The sequence below is a fragment of the Enoplosus armatus genome, chromosome 1 (genome assembly GCF_043641665.1).
Source record: "Enoplosus armatus isolate fEnoArm2 chromosome 1, fEnoArm2.hap1, whole genome shotgun sequence".
NCBI lineage: Eukaryota > Metazoa > Chordata > Actinopteri > Centrarchiformes > Enoplosidae > Enoplosus > Enoplosus armatus.
The window spans coordinates 9488077-9508352 of NC_092180.1; the positions used below are offsets into that span (position 1 = coordinate 9488077).

Here is a 20276-nt window from a genome sequence, read left to right on the forward strand (position 1 = left end):
GCTGTGCTGCAGGAGAGGGGAAGGGAGCAGCAGGCTATAGTATTACCATAATACCCGTTCCCTCCCTCCACTGTCCCAAGGGTCCATGTGGGGCTGCATGGGGATGTGGGGTAACTCTGCTGTGGAGGGGACTCAACTGGCTGCCGGTCCTGCAGGCTGTGTGAATGTGTGTGTGTGTGTGTGTGTGTGTGTGTGTGTGACTGTGACAGGGCTGAACCTGCCTGTGGGCGATGTAATAAAAGCACCACACACTGCTGGTAGTGATGGTGGCACTGCTGCTGCTGTAGCTGCAGAGGGGGGGATAAATATAAACCAGGCCCGCATCAAGGAGACGGCCCTCCAGTCACAGCCTGACTTACATCCTAATAATTAGGCCCCTTTCCAATAAAACAAGGATTTGTAGTCGTGCATCTATTTTACTTGTGTTTGCTGCTGCAGTGGGAGGGATGCATGATCCGCTGCAGTCTCTGGATGAAGCTGAGGCTTTGAGAGGGGATGAGAGGATTTAATTTCAGCTGTGTTGGAAAGTGATCAGCAACATTTGCCCAATTTACTTCTTGACGTTCAAACTTCAGAAGATTTTTTTTTATCAGCACCTTATGGAATTTTCATTATATATTTAATTATTTGTTTTCAAGTGTCACATAATTTCTCCTGTTATAATAAAATTACTTAAGGGTACTCGAGTTCATGCAGCTGTTTGAAGCATATACATTCTGCCATTCTCTTGAATTTGCACACACACACACACACACACACACACACTCTACTGTCTCCGATAGTGGCTAATCAATAGATGAGGTCTGCAGGTTGCCGTTGCATGTTATCTTAAACCTCCTAATGTGCACTGGCTAATCTTTTTGCTCTTATACTCTCTCCCCAACATTACCTCTTTCTCTGTGTTTTGTTCTCTTTTGTCACATTTCAAATACACTATTGAATATTCATTATTTATGCATTAACATAGGTGATCATTTCTAAATATTTTACATTGTGCGTTTCAAACATTACCTTCTCTAAACCGGGCTGTTGTTGCCTTTATGAGTAATATACCACTAGTGTAGGAACTTGTTAGGCATGATGCTAAAAAGCTGATGATGTTTTTTTCTTCTCTTATATTTACATACAGTATATTGTACTTATCGTTCCCTTGAAAGCAATACTTCAAACAGATTTCCCACATTTTGCTCCACCTCTGGCTACCTGACTGTCATGTCATTCCTATCTATGTCACATTGAAGTGTGAGGATTTCCAAAAGGCACACTGGGTAAGATGGGGAGAGAGAGAGAGAGGGAGAGGAGCTGGGTGAGGTGGCAGTCTAAGCAGGGGGTATCAGGCTAATTAAAGCAAGCATTTGTCAGAGATTAAGCCTTAAACAGAAAAGGTCATCTGAGCACCAGAGCGCACTGTTTCGCTGCTGTGCTCTTAGGGCAGTCTAAACCTTTCCAAGCTAAATGGTAAAGATGCTATTTGCCAGCGATGGGGGAGGGGATCCAGATCCCGACCCGTGGTGAGACTGACACTCGGGTCATTGGTTCTTCACTGTCCATTACACATGCTGGTCAAATCTGGCAATCGGTGTCATTTAGGGATGAAAAATAAGTGCTCGGACAAGATCAATAGATGCAGCCGTCTGTACCAGCTGTGATTAATTGACTGTCACCAATTAATGACTGGCCTGTTGCAAAGCAATGCAATCTTACAGGGACAATGGGACCTGTTGGAAAATGGGTATTTCTTTCATTTCAGTCTGTTATTGGTTATTCCAGAGTGAGCTTCCCAGTAACAAATTCATGAACCACTTCAGTTACAATTTGGAGGTTTACTATGGCACACTGGAAAGTCTCCTTGACAGCATCTTGCATGTCAGGTGCTCTTTGAAGTCATTTCTGATACTGAGACGAATATGGGCTTGAATGAAAGCTGCAAAAACATCCACACAGTTTTTTTAGTTCAATCAGAAATGGTTACTAAAAATATTTGAATATTTCCTTGTTTGTATATACCTGCTGTTTCAAAAGTCTGTATATATTTGAATAAATTATCATTATACAGTGATGATAAAAAGGTAACATCAAATAAACTCATGCAAATTGATACTACATTTAGCTAAAATAATTTAACTAACATTTTAATCGTGTGCTTTTACTCCAAACATTCTCATAAAACCAATGATGCTATGAAAAAATGAGTGAGAACAAGTGGTGGCCTGTGATCCATTCAATATTCTGTTGAAAACAACCAAACAAGTACTGGTGATGTTTTTAAACATGGGATCCGTGTACAAGCTTCTTCTGCAGTCAGTCAATTCTAATCATATTAGATCCTGAGAAGATGTCCTGGTTTGAGACACAATGAAGTGCAGGACATGTTGGTTTAGATATGAGTAATGGCTCCTGAGTTAAACTGTGGTGGATGTAATTTGAAATATTTGTAGTAGAAATTATGCTAATATTAGATCACTCAGTATCATTATAAATTAGATCATTTACCTGAGATGAAGGCTTGTAAAACATTATATTGCAATCTTCATTATGTACAGGCTTTAAATGAATGAATGTGCTGTTGGGGCTATCAAAGTAAGGAATGATCAATTTGCAGTAATTTGTATGTTTTGATGTCGACGTCTTTCGTATTTGAAATTGCAATAAAAGATTTGGTCCTTATAGGTTTTGCTGTGATTTATCATTGTCGGAAAACAACCAAAACAATAAATATGAAAAACCAAAGCTAAACATGTTCAGAATTTACTTTGTTAGTTGTTATTGGGAGCACACTAACCCTACAGCAAGCTAGTTTTCTAGGTGAGACCTGCTCAGTAAGTCCCTGTCGGCTTTAAGTTTTGCCAGAACTTCACTGTGTAAATAACATGCAGGAATTTACTCGAAGAACAGCTATATTTGTTTACCAGCTAATTTTAACCTAAATAGAAAGCATCTGTATGCTGCTGTACATCTGCAAGTGTAATATTTATTCATTTATTTTTACCACATTAAACCATTGGAAACTCTTTTAGGATTGTCTTTTCCAGTTTCATTTTTAACATTTATTTTCCAGTATAAGCTGAGCTAACGTGCAAATCACACTCCAGTTTCAGCATCCCTCTGGGCGACAGGTTTCTCTAAACATTGTTATGGGTAATACAGCTGCCTTGCCCATCAAACCCATGAGTTGATGTTTGCTCTGGAAACATTAAAGTTCACTAACAATAAATCTGTGAATTCTGGGTTACATTTTTAATTGTGCATCTTTGATGTGCGTGGGGTTACATCAAGTGGCCATACGTCATAAGGCCTGAACTTGGCCCCTACGACAGGAATGGAATGGTTTTTTTTTTTGCCTGTATCAATCACACAATGATTGGTAGTATTTCTTTCTAATTCTGCACTTCCTGTAAGAGAGCGCCTGTGCGATATGATCACTCAACCTTTTTCACAGTGACCAGTTTGAGTTGGTGTGTGACACACAGGTGTAACTACACAATTTCACTAAATTTCAATGAAGTAAAAGTACAGAAATATTACCATCAAAAAATTACTTAAAGTACCAAAAGTAAAACTACTCATTATGCAGAATGGCCTATTTCAAAATATTATATTATTTAATTATCATTATTGATACATTAATATGTAAACATCATTAATGTTGCAGCTGGTAAAGGTGGGGCTAATTTTAACTACTTTATATAGGTATGTCTATAATCATAAATCATATGTTATTTGTTGATTGTATATTTTGTGTTAATCTGAATCTGTAAAGTAACTATAGCTGTCAGTTAAATGGAGTAAGTATAAAGTAGCATTAAATGAAACTGGTGCAAGTACCTCAAAATTTCAGTACAGTATTTTGTTACATTACACCTCCGCCATTAAATATGGTTGAGAGTAAAATGTATGTATTTGGTGACTGTTTTAAACGTTTGCGAATGTATAGCCTTTTAGGCCTTTTTGGTTTTCCGTAGTTTTCAGACTGGGCGCGCGGAGAAGCGGGTTCTGGTGGGAAATTTGTATCTCCTCCGGGGAACGGTGTGTGTGTGCGCGCGCGCGCTGTGTATTCCTTCAAAGCATGGCGCTCAACTTTCAGACATCCACTCTTTCTCTGACTTTGCCGATTTCGTGCCAGATATGTCTCGGAAAGGTAACCGCCGTTCAGCCGTTGAACAAAGATGATGTGTTTACACGGGATAAACTGCTGCCTAGTAACCTTAACGTTGTTACGTTAGCGGTTTAACGTAACAACAAGTACAAGCAGCTGACGTTAGCCACCGTTACTAAGTCAACCCGTGTTTCCTGGCGTTAATGCACCTTGTTGCCAAAGTTAACCGCTAATCTGCTCGTGTTTCTCTCTGTGCAGGTCAGGCAGCCGGTCATTTGTGGGAACCACCACGTGTTCTGTTCGTCCTGCATGGATACGTGGTTGAAGAAAGCTAGCCAGTGTCCCACCTGCAGAGTCCCCATCACAGCAGACAACCCCTGCAGAGAAATCATCGGTGAGTAGCGCCACACAAACAAGGGAAAAACAGACACAAAGCAAGCAGGAGAGGAGAGCTAATGTGAGGATTCATCCGCCTGCAGCGTCGCACAGTTGAGTCCTCATGGCATCATATTGTGTTGTTAAAGTTGCAGTCAAGTTTAGGCTGTTGTAATGTTTGTTTTGTTATCAATGACCCAATCAATCCTTAGTTAATACTCAGTCAATGGACTATGAGTGAAATTGCTATTAGGGCTATTCACTCATTTGACCGGTTTGGATGATTTCCTCCTGCTCACTGGGAAATTATGGTATGCATCACTGCAGTGTAGTGAGCTTCAGATTAACTTGTGTACTTGCTAAACTTTGCTTGTTCCACCAAACCAAACAGTTGATAGACCATGTAAACTTTGGCAGTGTGGAGTGAGGTTCAACCAAGGTTTCATTTGCCAAATTGGTGCCTTTGATTATAAGAGGAACTTTTTGCAAATAATTTGTTGTTATAATCAACTTTTATGTCCCACCGCTGTTGGTTCATGAAGAAATATGACATTCAAAATGGCAGAGACAGGAGGAGGTTAGCAAGATAGTTATGGAAGTGATGTTAGAAAGCACGTTTGTTTACATTGAGTTTTTGTTCTTGCACGCAGTGTTTTATGATGAGTGATGATTTGTGAAATTGTTGATCACACAAATTCACGGTTTCCTTTCTTCCTTGTTTGGATCACATTGCAATCTACAGAGATACGAACACGTAGCTCAGCCATGGCTAATGGGCGCCAGCTTCGGATACTTTACTTTACTGCAGTTCCTGCCTCTGTGCAGCCTGAATTTTAACTTACTGTAATGCATCCGTTTATCTAATGGGATAAAAACAACACTCGATCCAAGAGCTAGTATAAAAAACCTTTTGATCGCAGTTTGTCAGTACAACCTGAATTCCGGTGACAAAGTCCTGTTCTCCTTGCACACTTTCCTATCTGAACAAAACGCTAGGTTATTCTTGGATGTATTGGTATCTTGTTTGCAAAAAATAGAACCATTTGGAGCTGTTAGAAGGCAGATTTTTAGAAAATAAAATAAAATGGTTGAATGTTGATATTAATCCTCTCATCCAACTCTAGGTTGGACAGACAACAAGCATATTTCCCAAAATGTGAAATAACGTGAATTACTCAAGTGAGGGCTACAAGGACAGGGCTTACATACTTACGTTTTCAACATCAAAACCTACCACAATTCTCTGCCGATGGGCTTGTGAGTCTGAGATAATATTGCCCTCAGTTTAAAAGGCAGCACCTCAACTTTTTTACATGTTTTTGGGTAGCAGCTCTATAGTAATATAACTCATGCATTATCAAAGCTGATAATGGAACATTAATGTGTGTTTTGTTGTCAAGTCTGTTTATCTGTGACTGTACTCATGCATTTCTGTTATAGGAGGCACAAATGAGAGCGATCACAGCGATAGCCCTTCCATAAGGAAATGTCTCAGAAAAACCAGAGGAGAACTGCTCTTACGGGAATACGAGGTATGTGTTCATCACGCCATCTATTTTCACACATTTTCTCAGCAATAACCAGCAGACTTATCAAGGGGTTTATCACCACAAATTGTAAGATATGGGGTCAACACAGTTCAGTGGAGTTTCAACAGCAGCCACCATCCACTGATACAGATTTTCTTGAATGATGCACAGCAGTTTTATTGTTACTGTTTGTATTATTCACATTGAATCAGACAAAGTGTAAATTGATCATTTACTTTACATGCCAATTCATTATTGATAACAACACAGTGTCCGGCATCAGAAATATGTTTTAATAGTAGTTGCGCTATCTTACAACTCTGTGGTAAGCCTGTAAGTCTCACGATGACACAGTAATGTGGTTATTATTTTCACTCTTTCTGTCAAACAGGAGGAAATTGAAGGGCTCATCAGAGAAAACGAGGAGCTGAAAACAAAAAATCAAAGTCTGGAGTCACAACTGAAGACAGCTTTGGATCCCTGCAGCATTAAAACTGTGCAAATAGATGACAAAAAAGTTGACCCCTATGTCCTGGAAGAATGGACAAACAAGCTGCGAGCTGCCTCAGATGTTTGTGAGAAAGTAACGCAGGACATGGACAAGCTTAAGGAGGTATACAACCTATAATATTTGAGAAGTTGCACTATGGTAACACTACAGTATATTAATAGTCTAAGGAGAGATGTGACTTTTTGAGTGTCCTCTATTGAGAGGTCAGAGTACAGGATAATGTACAAAGCACTGTGTGTGGAGCTGCTAAGACATTAGTGTTCTGCTCAAGGAAAAAAGTTTTCCATGATGTCCATCATTTTTCCTTTTAATTGTATTCAGGTAAAATAATTGCATACATTCATATTTAGTCATCTGTTAGCTGTGTTAAAAACTATAACACTAACATACTGAAACCCCCATAAAGAATAAATGGGATTGGTTTGTAGTCGTCATTCTGATGCATCATTTCATATTAAGTAATAGAGTAAACATGATGACACAGTGTTGTTCATGTAATTACTGTCTTTCAATAGAACCACTGATTAAAGATACGCTTACTTGATGCTTCTGTCTGTATAGCATACATGCTGTGTTCATTTGCTACCTCTGTGGAATAATGTGTAACATACTGCCAATGTGTATCCTCAGGCAAATAAGGCATTGCGATCTCAAAATGTCGACCTTGTACAGGAGAATATGAGATTGAAAGCAGAGGTGGTGAGCAGATCTCCTCAGAAGTAAGTATCTCTCCTGAGTTAATGATGCAGAAATGCTTTTGATTCTTTCGCATTCATTTACAAAGGGACAAAAAATGTAGTGTTTAAGTATAGTAAGTATAATAAGTATTTGGCATGTGCTAGTCGCTGTCATGGGAAACTGCAGACAAAATGAACTGTTAGAGTTGTAGTTGCACATTTTAGGCACTGGGAATAATGAGGTAATTCAGTGTTTTTTCAATGAAAATGACTGAAGTTGGAGGCAGTGACTTGCTGCTAAGGTTAGTAATTCCTGCATGATTTGTTTGTGATCTGTCAAATCAACAACAGTTACAGATCCTCTTCAAAATTGATAATCCAGGAATAAGATTTAAGAATAATTTTTATTTATATCTTTATTTAACTTTATTTTCAAATTAGCTATTTTTACACTTCAGGTACATTTGCTTGGTCAAGCGCATGACAAATAAAGAAATTGTCACCCTCCTAAATGTTATTTGTCTTTTCTGTCATAATGATCCTTTGAACAATTTTAAAGACCCAAATTGATCTGTCCCCAGGTTTGGTCGCTACACAGTGGCAGCACTGGAAGCTAAAATCCAGCAGTATGAGCGGGATGTGGACCACTTGAAGAGGGCTCTGGAGCGCAGTGACCAGTACATTGAAGATCTGGAGTCTCGGGTCAATAAGTCTGGGAAGAGACATCCTCAAGTGCAGGAAGCGTGTGGGAGTGGCAGGGCGGAGTCAGAAGCTTTCACGCAACAACAGAAAATCAACATGATGATGAGAAGCTTGAGTGACAACGAGAGGGAGTCGATCTGCAGCAATCCAGAGGCAGAGTGTCGAACATTTCCTAGAAATCACAGCTTGATGTTTATGTCATCTGCGGACCACAAAGAGTTTAATAAGAATGTGACTGAAGACCAGAAAAAGGAGGACTTGGAAAGCGCCTCCTCTGACCTTTTGCCCACCACTCCATCCTCTGCTTTCCGGTCCCTGACTCTGAAAAGCCCCGGCCTCCGTGAAAAGAAAGTTGCATTTAAACCTGTGTCTTATCTGAGGAGGCTTGAATTTGAAGAATTTCCTAGTCCTGGCAAGAGCAGTAGCAGCAGCAGCAGCAGTATGGAGAACCAATTCAGCAGCCTCGACAAATTCCCCGAAGTCTTGCCCTCAGATGCTGACGTGGACCCCTCAAAGTCTGTCTGGGGTGGTTGGCAGAGATCTAAATCTAATGACCAGTCATGCACAAGTCCAAGTAAAGACGTCTCAGTTAAAGGAGCCACATCCACTAATCTTATAGGTGATGAGCCTGATGGTTTCCAGATTTCCAGCGAGGCCTCCATGGATGCAGCTTACCTGGACAAAATCTCAGAGTTGGACTCCATGATGCTGGATGGAGAGAGTTCCAGTAGCCGGGGATCACAGCTCTCCATTGGTTCCTCCCCTCCCACAGACTTGGACAACACTCTCGTCCCAGAGCCGCAAAGCCGCCCCGATATCTTGTCAAGCCGCGGTGGCAAACCTGCGGTACAGTGTGACCAGAAGGACCACCCACCACGTGACAACACGGATGACGCCCTGACTGACAAACAGGCTCCAAACAGCTCTGCAGAGGAATGTTTCGCTGCCCTGGTGTCTGATGGGGAGAACGGAGCCCTTGACCCTGGCTGTGCAGGACAAGGAGGGCCCTCTCAGACTGATGAACTGTCTTTTGATTTGCTGTTTGATTCATTGGAAGAGAATAAGGCTGGTCCCTCTGGCTCCCTCAGTCCAGCAAGCCAAGACCATGATCATGTAAACCCCTCCTTCTCCTCCTTCAGCTGCACTGGTAAACCTGTGAACACAACAAGAGACAGACACGCTCTGAACATCAGCCAGCCAACAAAGAGGAAGTCTCACAGTCCCTTTAACACAAGCAGTCCCACAAAACTTTCAAAGCTCATGTGAAGGTTTTAAAAACTGAACCTGTGTGTTCTCGCTGTACCACGCGCTGAAGTGTCAGAATAAATTTGTGGATGAGATGCTCGGGTGTAACTTATTTTGTCTGTTGTGGCATTGTATAAATTAAGACAAAATATGACAGGTCTGTCAGAGAGCTTTTTGTGTAGTCTACTTGTAGGTCTCAGGGGCAGTTAAATGCTTTTAAGGCCAATCTTGACAGTCTGAAAATCTGTCTGTGTTCTTCTGTGCTGTTTGTTACACTGTAGTGCATCACTTTAGGTGTTGAGACATTTTTCTAACATACTTTCAGCCTGTTTGTATGTGTTTGTCATTTCAGTAAACATGATCCTCATGGTCATCTTTTTTATGACGGCATGCAATACTGAACATGACTATCATGAAAAACAATGATATTCTGAATCAAATATTGCAATGTAAGAGTGTGTTAGGAAATAAAATAGTAATGCAATGAGAAACAATGTATGCAACTTGTGTTTTTCTGCATTTTCTGTGATCTTTTTTGCAGTGCCTTGATCACGTGACCCAGGTCACCTAATAACTACCAGTCTTAAGGATGTACATGGGCTACCATAGGCTATTTTGGCCTAGGATTCTGTGGTGAGTTTTCCATATTGTAATTTCTAGTGGAATTGCAGATTAATATATATATTTTGTTAACATGATCACCTTCCTGTTTTGTGCTACTTTTCCCGATGATTTGCATTACATTAAACCGTAACAATTATTAATTTTCTGCCATTTAAAGTCGAAAAAGCATAGCTTATTCATGCCGATAAAAGCATGTTGCAGCCTATAACGACGCACATTGGAGACCACACAAGCACATTAAATCCATTGTAGCAGAAAGCGCCTTATTTATTATGCAAATTTAACGATATCATGTATATTTCACATACCTCTAATCGCTGCATGAAATTTTAATTGGGTAACCGTTGTGGTTTGAATAAATGAAGTGTTAATTCATTGGGTTTAATTAATTAAGGTAAAGACTGTGTACAAGGTTACGCTGGTGTATTAAATCAATTTGTTTAGTGCTCATCTGGCGATGATGGGCTTTAATGATAAGGCGGCGGTCTCATTACAGCCAAGGGTTAAGATGAGAGACGGGACAGTGGGTCAAGAACAGAGCCCAGTAAATATTTGCCATTGGTGTGAACAACTGAAAGTCAATAAAACAAATGGAATATTTCGTCTGTATAATGTTGTTTCCTGTTATGCATTGTAGGTAGTTCATTTTGGCACTAAGAGACAGATCATGATATTGAATGTTTCCTCACATTTTTGAAACTCACCCCCTATTATCCCCCTTTTTTTTTTTTTTTTTTTTTACATTAAACAACAACAACTTCCTGAAACCAGGTGGATAAAGACCAGTCTAAAGTGTGTGGCTGCTAAGTCAATGGTTTTACGGCCTCCAAGTAAAGAATAAGGCCTGAAGGCATTGGGACCGGCGAGGTTCCGTGGCTGGATGGCGTGGAGCGAGCCCTTAAAAACGCAGGCGTCTAGTCTCCAGATGTTACTGCCTGCCCTGTGAGCAGTTTTTTTTAAATCTGTCAGCCTGCTCACTGTTCTGGCAGTTTATGTCTCGCGAGAGCAGCCGAGCACGGGCTTGACGAGATCTGAGGCGCTCAGGTGTAAGAGCCTCTCTCATCCCCAGCAGTGGGAAACAGTAGACAGATAAGTGCGTCTGAGAGACTGCAGGCATCTCTGTGATCTCCGGGCTCAAGGCTGCACTCGGCGCACTACACAGCGAACTACACGGCATCGTTACTGGATAGGCAAAGGATCCCTGTGTATCTATGACTATTTTCCAGCTCTTGTAGCCGTCTCCCCCCCTTCTTCCCGAGCACTTTAATTGGAGAAGCTCGCCAAGATGATGTCCATGAACAGCAAACAGCCGCACTTCGCCATGCATCCCTCTTTACCCGAGCACAAGTACACCACCCTGCATTCCAGCTCGGAAGCTATAAGGAGAGCCTGTCTACAAACTCCACAGGTAAATGATCCCCCGAAAAACTTCGACTTTCTCCTTTTTCGTGCATAGGCTGCATGTAGCGCTGAACGCTGTCTGTGCGTAATAACAAGGGGTGCTCCGAGGCACATTCAGCCAAGACGCGCACTTAATGTTTTTTTCATGTATTCCACGGCAATCACTCGGAGAGTCTTCTTTTTGAAAGCATGCTCACTCGATGCCTGGCTTTACTGCTTTTGTATTAATTTTCATGACTTGTCGCTTGTGAAGGAATACTCCGGCTGTGTTATGTGTCGCCAAAAGTCCCGACTGACAGAAACATATATTTATGTTTTTTTTTCTTCCTTTCTTCCCCGTGTCTTTTACCCTTTCTTACCCACCCCTCCGCTCTCCCCTCCTCTCTCTTTGAATTTACGCCCTTGCAGCTGCAGAATAACATATTTGCGAGCCTGGATGAGACCCTGCTGGCCCGCGCTGAGGCTTTGGCGGCCGTGGACATCGCCGTGTCCCAGGGCAAGACGCACCCGTTCAAGCCCGACGCCACCTACCACACGATGAGCACGGTGCCAGTGCCATGCTCGTCGACATCCACTGTTCCTCTGGCCCATCACCACCATCACCATCACCACCACCACCACCAGAACCTGGAGCCCCCGGACATCATGGACCACCTCACCTCGCCGTCCCTCGCCCTGATGTCCAGTGCGCACGACGGGACCGGCGGAGGAGGTGGCGGGGGCGGCGGAGGTGGCATCTCCACGTCCTCCCACCCGCACTCTCACATGCACGGCTTGGGTCACCTCTCCCACCAGGCTATGAGCATGAACTCGCCTCTCACCCACCACGGGCTCTTACCGGGCCATCACGGGGGGAGCCAATGCGGCCCAGGGCTCACTAACGCCGGACTCCCTTCCATCAATGACTCGGACACAGACCCAAGGGAGCTGGAGGCTTTCGCGGAGCGCTTCAAGCAGCGGAGGATCAAGCTTGGGGTGACCCAGGCGGACGTGGGCGGCGCTCTGGCTAATCTCAAAATCCCCGGCGTGGGATCACTGAGCCAAAGTACAATTTGTCGATTCGAGTCGTTAACTCTCTCCCACAACAACATGATTGCGCTCAAACCTATCCTCCAGGCCTGGCTGGAGGAGGCCGAGGGGGCCCAGAGGGAGAAAATGAGCAAACCTGACATTTTCAACGGAGGGGAGAAGAAACGCAAGAGGACCTCGATAGCGGCCCCAGAAAAGAGGTCTTTGGAGGCTTACTTCGCCGTACAGCCTCGGCCGTCGTCCGAGAAAATAGCAGCTATCGCTGAAAAGTTGGACCTGAAAAAAAATGTGGTGCGAGTGTGGTTTTGTAACCAAAGACAGAAGCAGAAGAGGTTGAAATTTTCCGCAACTCACTGATGGGCGAGGAAACGGAAAAAAAAAAAGTTGTGTGACTGAATTTGGGGACCAAGGGACACTAAGACACCATTTTCAGTCTTTTGTCTCCAGCGATTTTACACGTTGGTGCACAATGGGCTTTAGACACCCATTTTATTATGAGGCTTCATATATCTTGTTTATTTTCACGTTATCGGTGAATGTGAAGTATGCAAATAACAGATTACACAAATTTCGCTCAGTTGTTCCGAGGGAAAAGTTTAGCGACGTCGACATTGCCTTTTAAAACATGTGGAAAGAGGTAATTTGCTTGATACTATAGCGAGTTATTTTCTCCGAATAGGCCTATTATTTGAAGTATAGCCATTTACGAATTACCTCATTGATTGTTGAACTGTGTTTTTGGTTTGATTTTTGTCGGTGTTGGTATAGAATAATCCATGCATCTGTTCATTTATTCATCTGTTCAGTTATTCTTATTTGGAGGCTGCTATAAACTCAAATTTAGTTGCAAACTTTTATGGCTAAGGGAAAAAAAATAATGTAGGCCTGCATGAAATCCTGATTCACGGGCAGTAATTTAGCCTCTATGGGATGTCACATCTATAGATATATTTATTTTGAATTTGCACAAAAGACCCTTTAGGTTTCTAGATCGGTTATGTCGAAATGGTTTTGTATATACAGACATCACTTTGTCACTTATCAGAGGTGAGCTCCTGTGATTTGGAAATAAATTATAGGGTCTATCGACACCATTGGCATCACAAGAAAAAGTTTCAAACAGATCCAGAGAGCACGAGAGCCTTTGTCTGCCTCATCAAGGAGAGATCACAATGGAAAAAAACGAGGTTTTCTTTCATGTGTTTCGGTTTGCAGTGCAAACACTATGCATTGGAAAAAAGAATCACTGCGTACAGTCTTGTCTCCTGGCAGACCCTTATTTTGTGGATGGTGTAAGTCACTGTTAAATGCCTGTTTTCACATTAAGATCACCACGTTGTTTGTCGTGTTTATTGTTACGGAAACGTTGTGTAAGTAATATTTTACTTTGTGCACAAGTATGTTTACAAAACTGCGGCGACATGTGCATCATGGAAAATGTCCCACTGTCTCCTTCCCTCTCTCACAACTTCTCCACTCTCCTCTGTTGTCCTCTTACTTTCATTGGTACTATTCATCCTGTAAGCCAAATCCAACAGGGAGGTGTGTTCCAGCAATCTTCTAATAAATTGAAGAAAGAAAGCGATGTTTTTCTGTTTGTGATTGGGCCCACAATGAACATAATTATTGAGGTTTTAATGCACAATTTGATGTGTTGGTTTAACGTGTTATTATGGCCACAACTCGATTGAGATGTTATTTAAATTTCGATGTCAGTTTTGGTATGGTTTTAAAATGACTCAATTTTACCATTTTCTCTTGCATTTCTTTTTTTTTTTTTTTGTTTTACCATCGAGAAGAAGACGTCCATCAATCGAAAAAATGCTTGGATGTCCTCAAAGGTTCTCTAATTCATGGTGAAGCACATTCCCATAATTTGGGAGCATGAAGCCTTCAAACAAAGAACTTCAAAGTGAAGAATAAAAAATACTGCAGGCCTTCGAAACACTTTAAAAATTACAATTTATTTTCTGCCTCTTGTTCTTTTACCTTTATTACATTTTTGTATCAAGTAAAAAAGGAATGTAGAAAAGGAAATATATATATTTAAAGAATAAATATACCTAATAGAATGATAATCTCACTGTGTTTGAGCAAATTTAAGGAATGTTAAATATTTTAAATGGTACACCACAACAATTTGATTTAATAACAACAATTATAATCAGTGATTAAAATAGCTAATTGGTAGCCTATGTTGTGTTTTTAGTTGCTGCATATATTTGAACATCTGCACACAGCTGGGTTTAATTACAACAGGACAGGCTGTTGAATGAAACATTGATTTGTCTGTCTGGGATTCTTAACTAAGAGAAAGTTGCCGCCTTTTTTCTGGGTTGAAACAGACCCAACAATCAACATTTAATGAAGTTTCACAGCAGAGTCAGAATAACTCAACAGCAACATTAAAGCGGCTCCTCCTGACAGCAGAGAGGCAGAGAGAGAGAGGGGGAGGAAATTAAAGAAAAGAAGAAGAAAAGTTGATTTATTTATTTGAAATGACCACTGTGTGACCTCTCCCCTCCTCCAAATATTTCTCTTCACTCTGTGCTTCCAGATAGTCTATCTTTTGGTGGGCTTCCCTTCCCGCTGCATTTATAAAAACGAATTGTTAAGTGCAGGTAATGCAATATTAATCGCGATTTGCTGCTATAAAATGCAATATTTTCAGACAGCTATCGGGGGTTTCAGGGGAAGCAGGCGGATGGAGGAAGTCGCTGTTAAACAGCACAGCTGCTCTTTATTGCTTTTCTTGAGCTTTTGGCTGCATGGACAGAAGAGTGAGGATTCCCCCAACGTGAGTAAAATATGTTTGTAATTGCTATTATTTATTTTATTTGTCACTTTGTTAATCGTCAACAACCGTCGCGTTCTTTTCAATGTTGAGCATCGATCCGCATAAGAATAGCGTCGTTAGATCCTGATGTCAGTTTGTCAAAAGCCTTTTCTCTTCATGGCAAGTTGTAGGTCATGGTGGTGCTGCCGCTCAACACTGAATTACATCGCTTTATTCTGTAAATTCTGTAAGAAATAATTACAATTGTAATATAATATAATGATTATATAGATTATTAGAAGGAAACTGTGAAAAACAAGGACATTTTTTAAATTTAGCTCCAAAGAAACTTACTCTCGTTGGGTTTTTACTTATTTTGCAGCACAAACTGATGCAGAGAAAACGTACTGCAGATACACTTTTTGGGTTCATTGTTGTAATCGCAGGTTTCTTGATTTAGTTTATCGCAAATACCAAATAAATTCGGACTTTTCGACGTGTTGGGCGAATTCACACAGCCAAGGCAGCATCTGATCAGCATAGTGACTATTAATGTAGCAGGCACGTGTAGGCCTACTTGTATGTATGCACGTGTGTAGCCCTGATATCTATCTATCTATCTATCTATCTATCCATCTATCTATCTATGAGTTCAAAGTTTCCCTTTCTAACACAACCTACCGAGAGTAACACAACACCGCTGGCACTGAACGCACTCCACGCGCGGCTCCACACGCGCCACATGGCAATAATTTCAGCACCACGAACAGCTCCGCTGGCGGATTGAAGAGTAATGCATTATTGAAAGCCTATATCAAACAGCTCTGGGGTGCTGTCTCTCTGCACAAGGGCTCTGGATGAAGTCGGACTGTCTGCCTGCACAATAGCCTCTAATATGTTAATGGCTGTAGGGGATGCCTGAGGTACCGTCCCCAGCTGCCTCGCCTACCATATGTCAGCCCGTTACGACAGAGTCCTCTATTAATCAGGGGGATATTTCATCAGCAACTTCACCGATATCATAACCCTCAGAGCTGCATCAATAGTGGGCCGCGGCATCATGATCGTATAGGTATCGTCTTTACTTCCCTCTATATTCATGTCCACATCATTTAGGTGACCCCCCCCCCCCCCCCCTTACTCACAACTTCCCCACCTCCTCGTGTCCCATCCCATGATGCTTTGGGTGTCCCGTCTGAGCCTTCTTGAAAACGACCTTAAATTCTAAATCGATCACATAAAAACAATAAATATTCGATACAACAATTCGTTTTAATGTGAATAATAATTATCGTTATTATTGTGTAACTGTTAATCACCTCCTCTGCTTCCTCCTCGTATCCTCTCACAGGCCGCGATGGATTAATCACGGAGCCTACCAAAGGATCTCATAACTTAATTCCTTCAGGCTACTAGTCAGGGGAGTAATTAATCTATACTGTGGATGTAAATAAAAGGAAATTGGATTCCTGACAGACGAGATGAGAGAGTCTGTGACACCACGTCGCCAAATAATGATTTCACCGCACGTTATGGTAACGCATGGCGCTCAGATTTACGAGCGCACGACTTTTCACTATAGCTCTGAGGGGAAGGGAGTGGGCCTACCCTAATCGCAGCTGTTAGGCGCCCAGGTTAAGATGGATTAGATCATTATAATTACAACAGTACAAGCTAAAGTAAAAAGAAATGAAGAGCGCACACATTCTGCGCTGGTTCCGTGTTTTTGTGAATCGGCTGGTGTCTTTTTCGTGTCCTTGTTTTTGACATTGTTCTACTCCTGCACTATCTTAAAACAAACAAAAAAAAAACAACAACAAAAAAAACAAGAGCTCCCATCGAGGGCTCCGTTGATCTAACAATGCGAAGAGAAGGTTGGCCTTTGGACGGAAATGTCAAACCGGGGATGTGGATGGGCAGATCCCCCAGATCTGCACTCATTTCCCACTTATATTTGCTCAGTAATCCGCTGTGGCAGCCCTCCATCGCTCGGGACCCGGTTTGAGAGGCGATGCTGTTGACACAGGGGTATATTTCAATCACAGAGGGTTCAGAGTCAGACGAACAACTTATTTGTCTAATAAATCCGTCATTTAGTAAGAAAAATATTTGATCTTGAGGGGCTGACCTCTTGTCATGTAGCTACTGACAGATAAAAATGGGTATGTATGCTTCCCGGATATGCAGGTAACCTACATAAAAGCACAATTTAGATTCCTATTTGTATGGAGCACACACATAACAAACAGATCAAAGTCTGCCAGCACACATCTGCTTATTGTAGCTTTTGTTAACAAAAAACTGGAGCTGCAATACACCAACAAGTTTTCAGTCTAGAGGAGAAATGGAGGATGAAACAATTCACATGTCCTTGCATTGAAAACGTGACTATTAACACGTTTTGTTTAGATTTTTTTTTAAACATAATACTTCGAAGGTAATGAAGATTAACCTCCGTGCCATTATTTCACTGAATCCTGTGTTCTTAGTTTTAAAATTAAGATCACTAAAACGCCTCACTTTGCTGTAGTGCATTTTCCTTTGACTAGATAACTGTTAATCACGAGATCGAGGAAGTTGAAATCCAATTGCAAAGCAGCTTGGACAGTGCCACAATCTGAAAACAAATAAAATGAGATAGCCTATGATAGCAGCTTTAATTAGAGTACAATATCATCCAAATTAGTTGGACAGCGGTAGTCTGTAGAATGCCAAATTTACATTTTTTGGTACTTCATTAAAAAAGTAAATCAAGTAGTAACTGTAGTGTGCCGCTTAAAGTTGTGAAATCAACCCCCTCCATAAAGCTGTTCATTTACACGACTTCAACCGTCCAAGTTCACCATCTGTTGCAGTTTTCAAATTTCTCTTTAGTGTCTTTTGTATGCAATGAAGAATGCAGCATGAAACTTTAAAATTGCTGTCAGGTTACTGCAATCTTTTTTACTGTTCTACGTCCACTCTAAATGACACTGAAACTTTGTAAACAGCTTTCAAAAAGCCCGAAAACCATCACACTGTCACTATGCAGCTTTATTTTGAACACCATGCATGACTTAAACACTCACTTGTTCTCACTCCAGCTGATCTTTATAGGGCAGCAGAAATGGTTGATTTAACCAGTCAAGCACAGCTTCAGCCTGTGAGAGGGTCTGACGAGTGAAATGACCTGCTGTCGAGTTTGACTGGAACAAAAAAACCTGCATACATGACTCTCAATATGACTGCAGGGCCCTGAAATCACTCAGAGGATGTCTGTGATTGGCAGCTGTTTGTGTTTGATATGCTGTGTCAACCTTTTGGCATTTATTTACAACATCTGCATTTGCATCACACAAAAATGAAACAAGCATCAATAAGAGATGCACAGCCTCTACATTTCACAGTTTTAATGAATCAATCATCACATTATCTTAAGGAGTAGGCTACTTAGTTTAATCTGAATCTGTCCTTGCATTTTGGTGTGAAAACAGTGGATGGGAATCCTCAGAACAAAGCTGACTATGTTTTAACCTCCTAGTTGCGTGGCCCAAACGTTTGACATCTGATTCTGATAAAGTGCAGCATTAAAACATCAAAATGCCTGTCAGTGTCTGCACTGGTTCCTCGCAGGATGTTTCACCTCGTTCAAAAAAATTACGTATTGCCACCTAAATGTCACTTTATGCTAAATCTGCCTTACTACCTAAATGTCATTTATTTCCCAAGTCCTGCCTCTTAAGAGCCGTCATAGCCCCAGGCGGAGTGCTCTTTGAACCCTCGTATTGAACCCATTTCCCCAGTCGTCATTACCCACACGTGCTACAGGCAGAGGTAGAGTAAGGAGAGGGGCATGCGACCGGAAACCAGAGGCAAGACAACGCCATAGGAGGAGATTTCAAGTTATGGGTTCGTCAACAAATATACAGTATAGCTATTCCTGCAATTTCATGTGATGAAGATCATGAACATGCATATGTAGAGCCGAGACTAACCAAAGTTGTAAGAATGAGTGTCTATTGGCTGCCTATTCCCACAGCTGTGTTCTTTATAAAGCAGAAACATGTTGTTCTTTAGTTCTTTTTTCAGGCTCCAGATTGAACAACCAACAAGACACACAGCTAAAGCAGATGTTGGCTTCTTAGCTGTCTTTGTGTGCCTTTTGATGCCGCACATTTATAAATCGTTTGCAACTTCAATGAGCCTCACAGTTGGTGGGGACAGGCTGAACTCTTGACACTTCTATATGAAGATCAGGTAGTTCTGCTTATGTTCCACTCTGCTGGAATATTCAATTTTGCAAACCATTCAGAAAAAAATGTGTCGTACTAATGAAATACTGCACACAGAGACAGATCACAGCGTAGGATTGTCTTTAGGCTTCAGGACTGGTCTTTGCTGCCGTCGCTGACCTTGGTGCTGAACATCACACTCCCTCACTGCACGGTCCTCCTGGTGCAAACCTGGTGCTTTTCTTCTTAGCATGGTCATATTGACTTTGAGCGTTTTCTAAAGTTTGATATTGAAGTCTTCATATGAAAAATATGAGGTGATTTTAAGGCAATCTGCAGAGAAAATTGTGTTCTTTAAAGATTCACTTTGAGTAGTGAGGTTCTGTTTTCTGACTCAACGAACCCTTTACCCAACGAACCATTATACTTTTTAAAAACAACTTAAATCATCATATTAATGTTAGAAAAGATATGTCCACATATGTTGTTCCGCCATTTCACTGATCAAATGTTCACACTCAGGTTGCACCATCACCAACTGCTGTGTTTTGACTGTATTTGCATTTTTTTGTACTACTTCTTATGAATTACAGTAAGCCTATGTTTTGTTATTGCTTATTTTACTGAACTAAATGATTTTTCCCCCCACAGCTTCTCCATAAATGGAACTTTTTCGAGCACCACATATATAACATCTAGTTTTTCGTTCAGGAGCTGTGGGGGCATTTCATGCGGCCGAGAGGGGCCAGTTTCAGCATCGGTAGATATTGAATATCTTCCTCTGTACACATGGACTTCGATAATGAGGAGAGTGTCGGCCACCGTTTGCCCGCCGCCACGCCATCAAATATTCATCACTGTTGATTAAACAGCCGGCAGCTGCCGATCGGCCGGGTGTCAAATTTGTATCCAGCTACCTCTGTACAAACCCAGCCTGAACACAATGCAATGGGACTGAAATCACCCAAGAAATGACATAGGGGTGTGGGGCAGAAGTTCACCAAGTGTGTATATGTGTGTATGTGGGGGTGGGGGGGCATCACTTGTACTCTTAAAATGTAGCGGGGCATAAGCAGATATTAACGTTTACATCCCGTGAT

At 41.5% G+C, this 20276-nt stretch overlaps 2 protein-coding genes across 2 annotated transcripts; both read left to right on the plus strand.

Annotated features, from left to right (window-relative positions):
- Positions 1-4057: 4057 nt before the first annotated feature.
- obi1 (ORC ubiquitin ligase 1) lies at positions 4058-9156 on the plus strand. Its single transcript, XM_070910377.1, has 6 exons — positions 4058-4138; positions 4355-4490; positions 5912-6003; positions 6392-6613; positions 7142-7230; positions 7770-9156. The coding sequence occupies exons 1-6, from the start codon at positions 4067-4069 to the stop codon at positions 9154-9156; spliced, it is 1998 nt and encodes a 665-aa protein (XP_070766478.1). The 5' UTR covers positions 4058-4066.
- Positions 9157-11044: 1888 nt separating this feature from the next.
- pou4f1 (POU class 4 homeobox 1) lies at positions 11045-12546 on the plus strand. Its single transcript, XM_070906912.1, has 2 exons — positions 11045-11167; positions 11569-12546. The coding sequence occupies exons 1-2, from the start codon at positions 11045-11047 to the stop codon at positions 12544-12546; spliced, it is 1101 nt and encodes a 366-aa protein (XP_070763013.1).
- Positions 12547-20276: the final 7730 nt, after the last annotated feature.

Coding starts and splice junctions, on each gene's coding strand:
- obi1 (XM_070910377.1), top strand. CDS start 4,067: ATGGCGCTCAACTTTCAGACATCCACTCTTTCTCTGACTTTGCCGATT. Junction 6,004..6,391: donor TGCTCTTACGGGAATACGAG/GTATGTGTTCAT, acceptor TCTGTCAAACAG/GAGGAAATTGAAGGGCTCAT. Junction 7,231..7,769: donor GTGAGCAGATCTCCTCAGAA/GTAAGTATCTCT, acceptor ATCTGTCCCCAG/GTTTGGTCGCTACACAGTGG.
- pou4f1 (XM_070906912.1), top strand. CDS start 11,045: ATGATGTCCATGAACAGCAAACAGCCGCACTTCGCCATGCATCCCTCT. Junction 11,168..11,568: donor CCTGTCTACAAACTCCACAG/GTAAATGATCCC, acceptor ACGCCCTTGCAG/CTGCAGAATAACATATTTGC.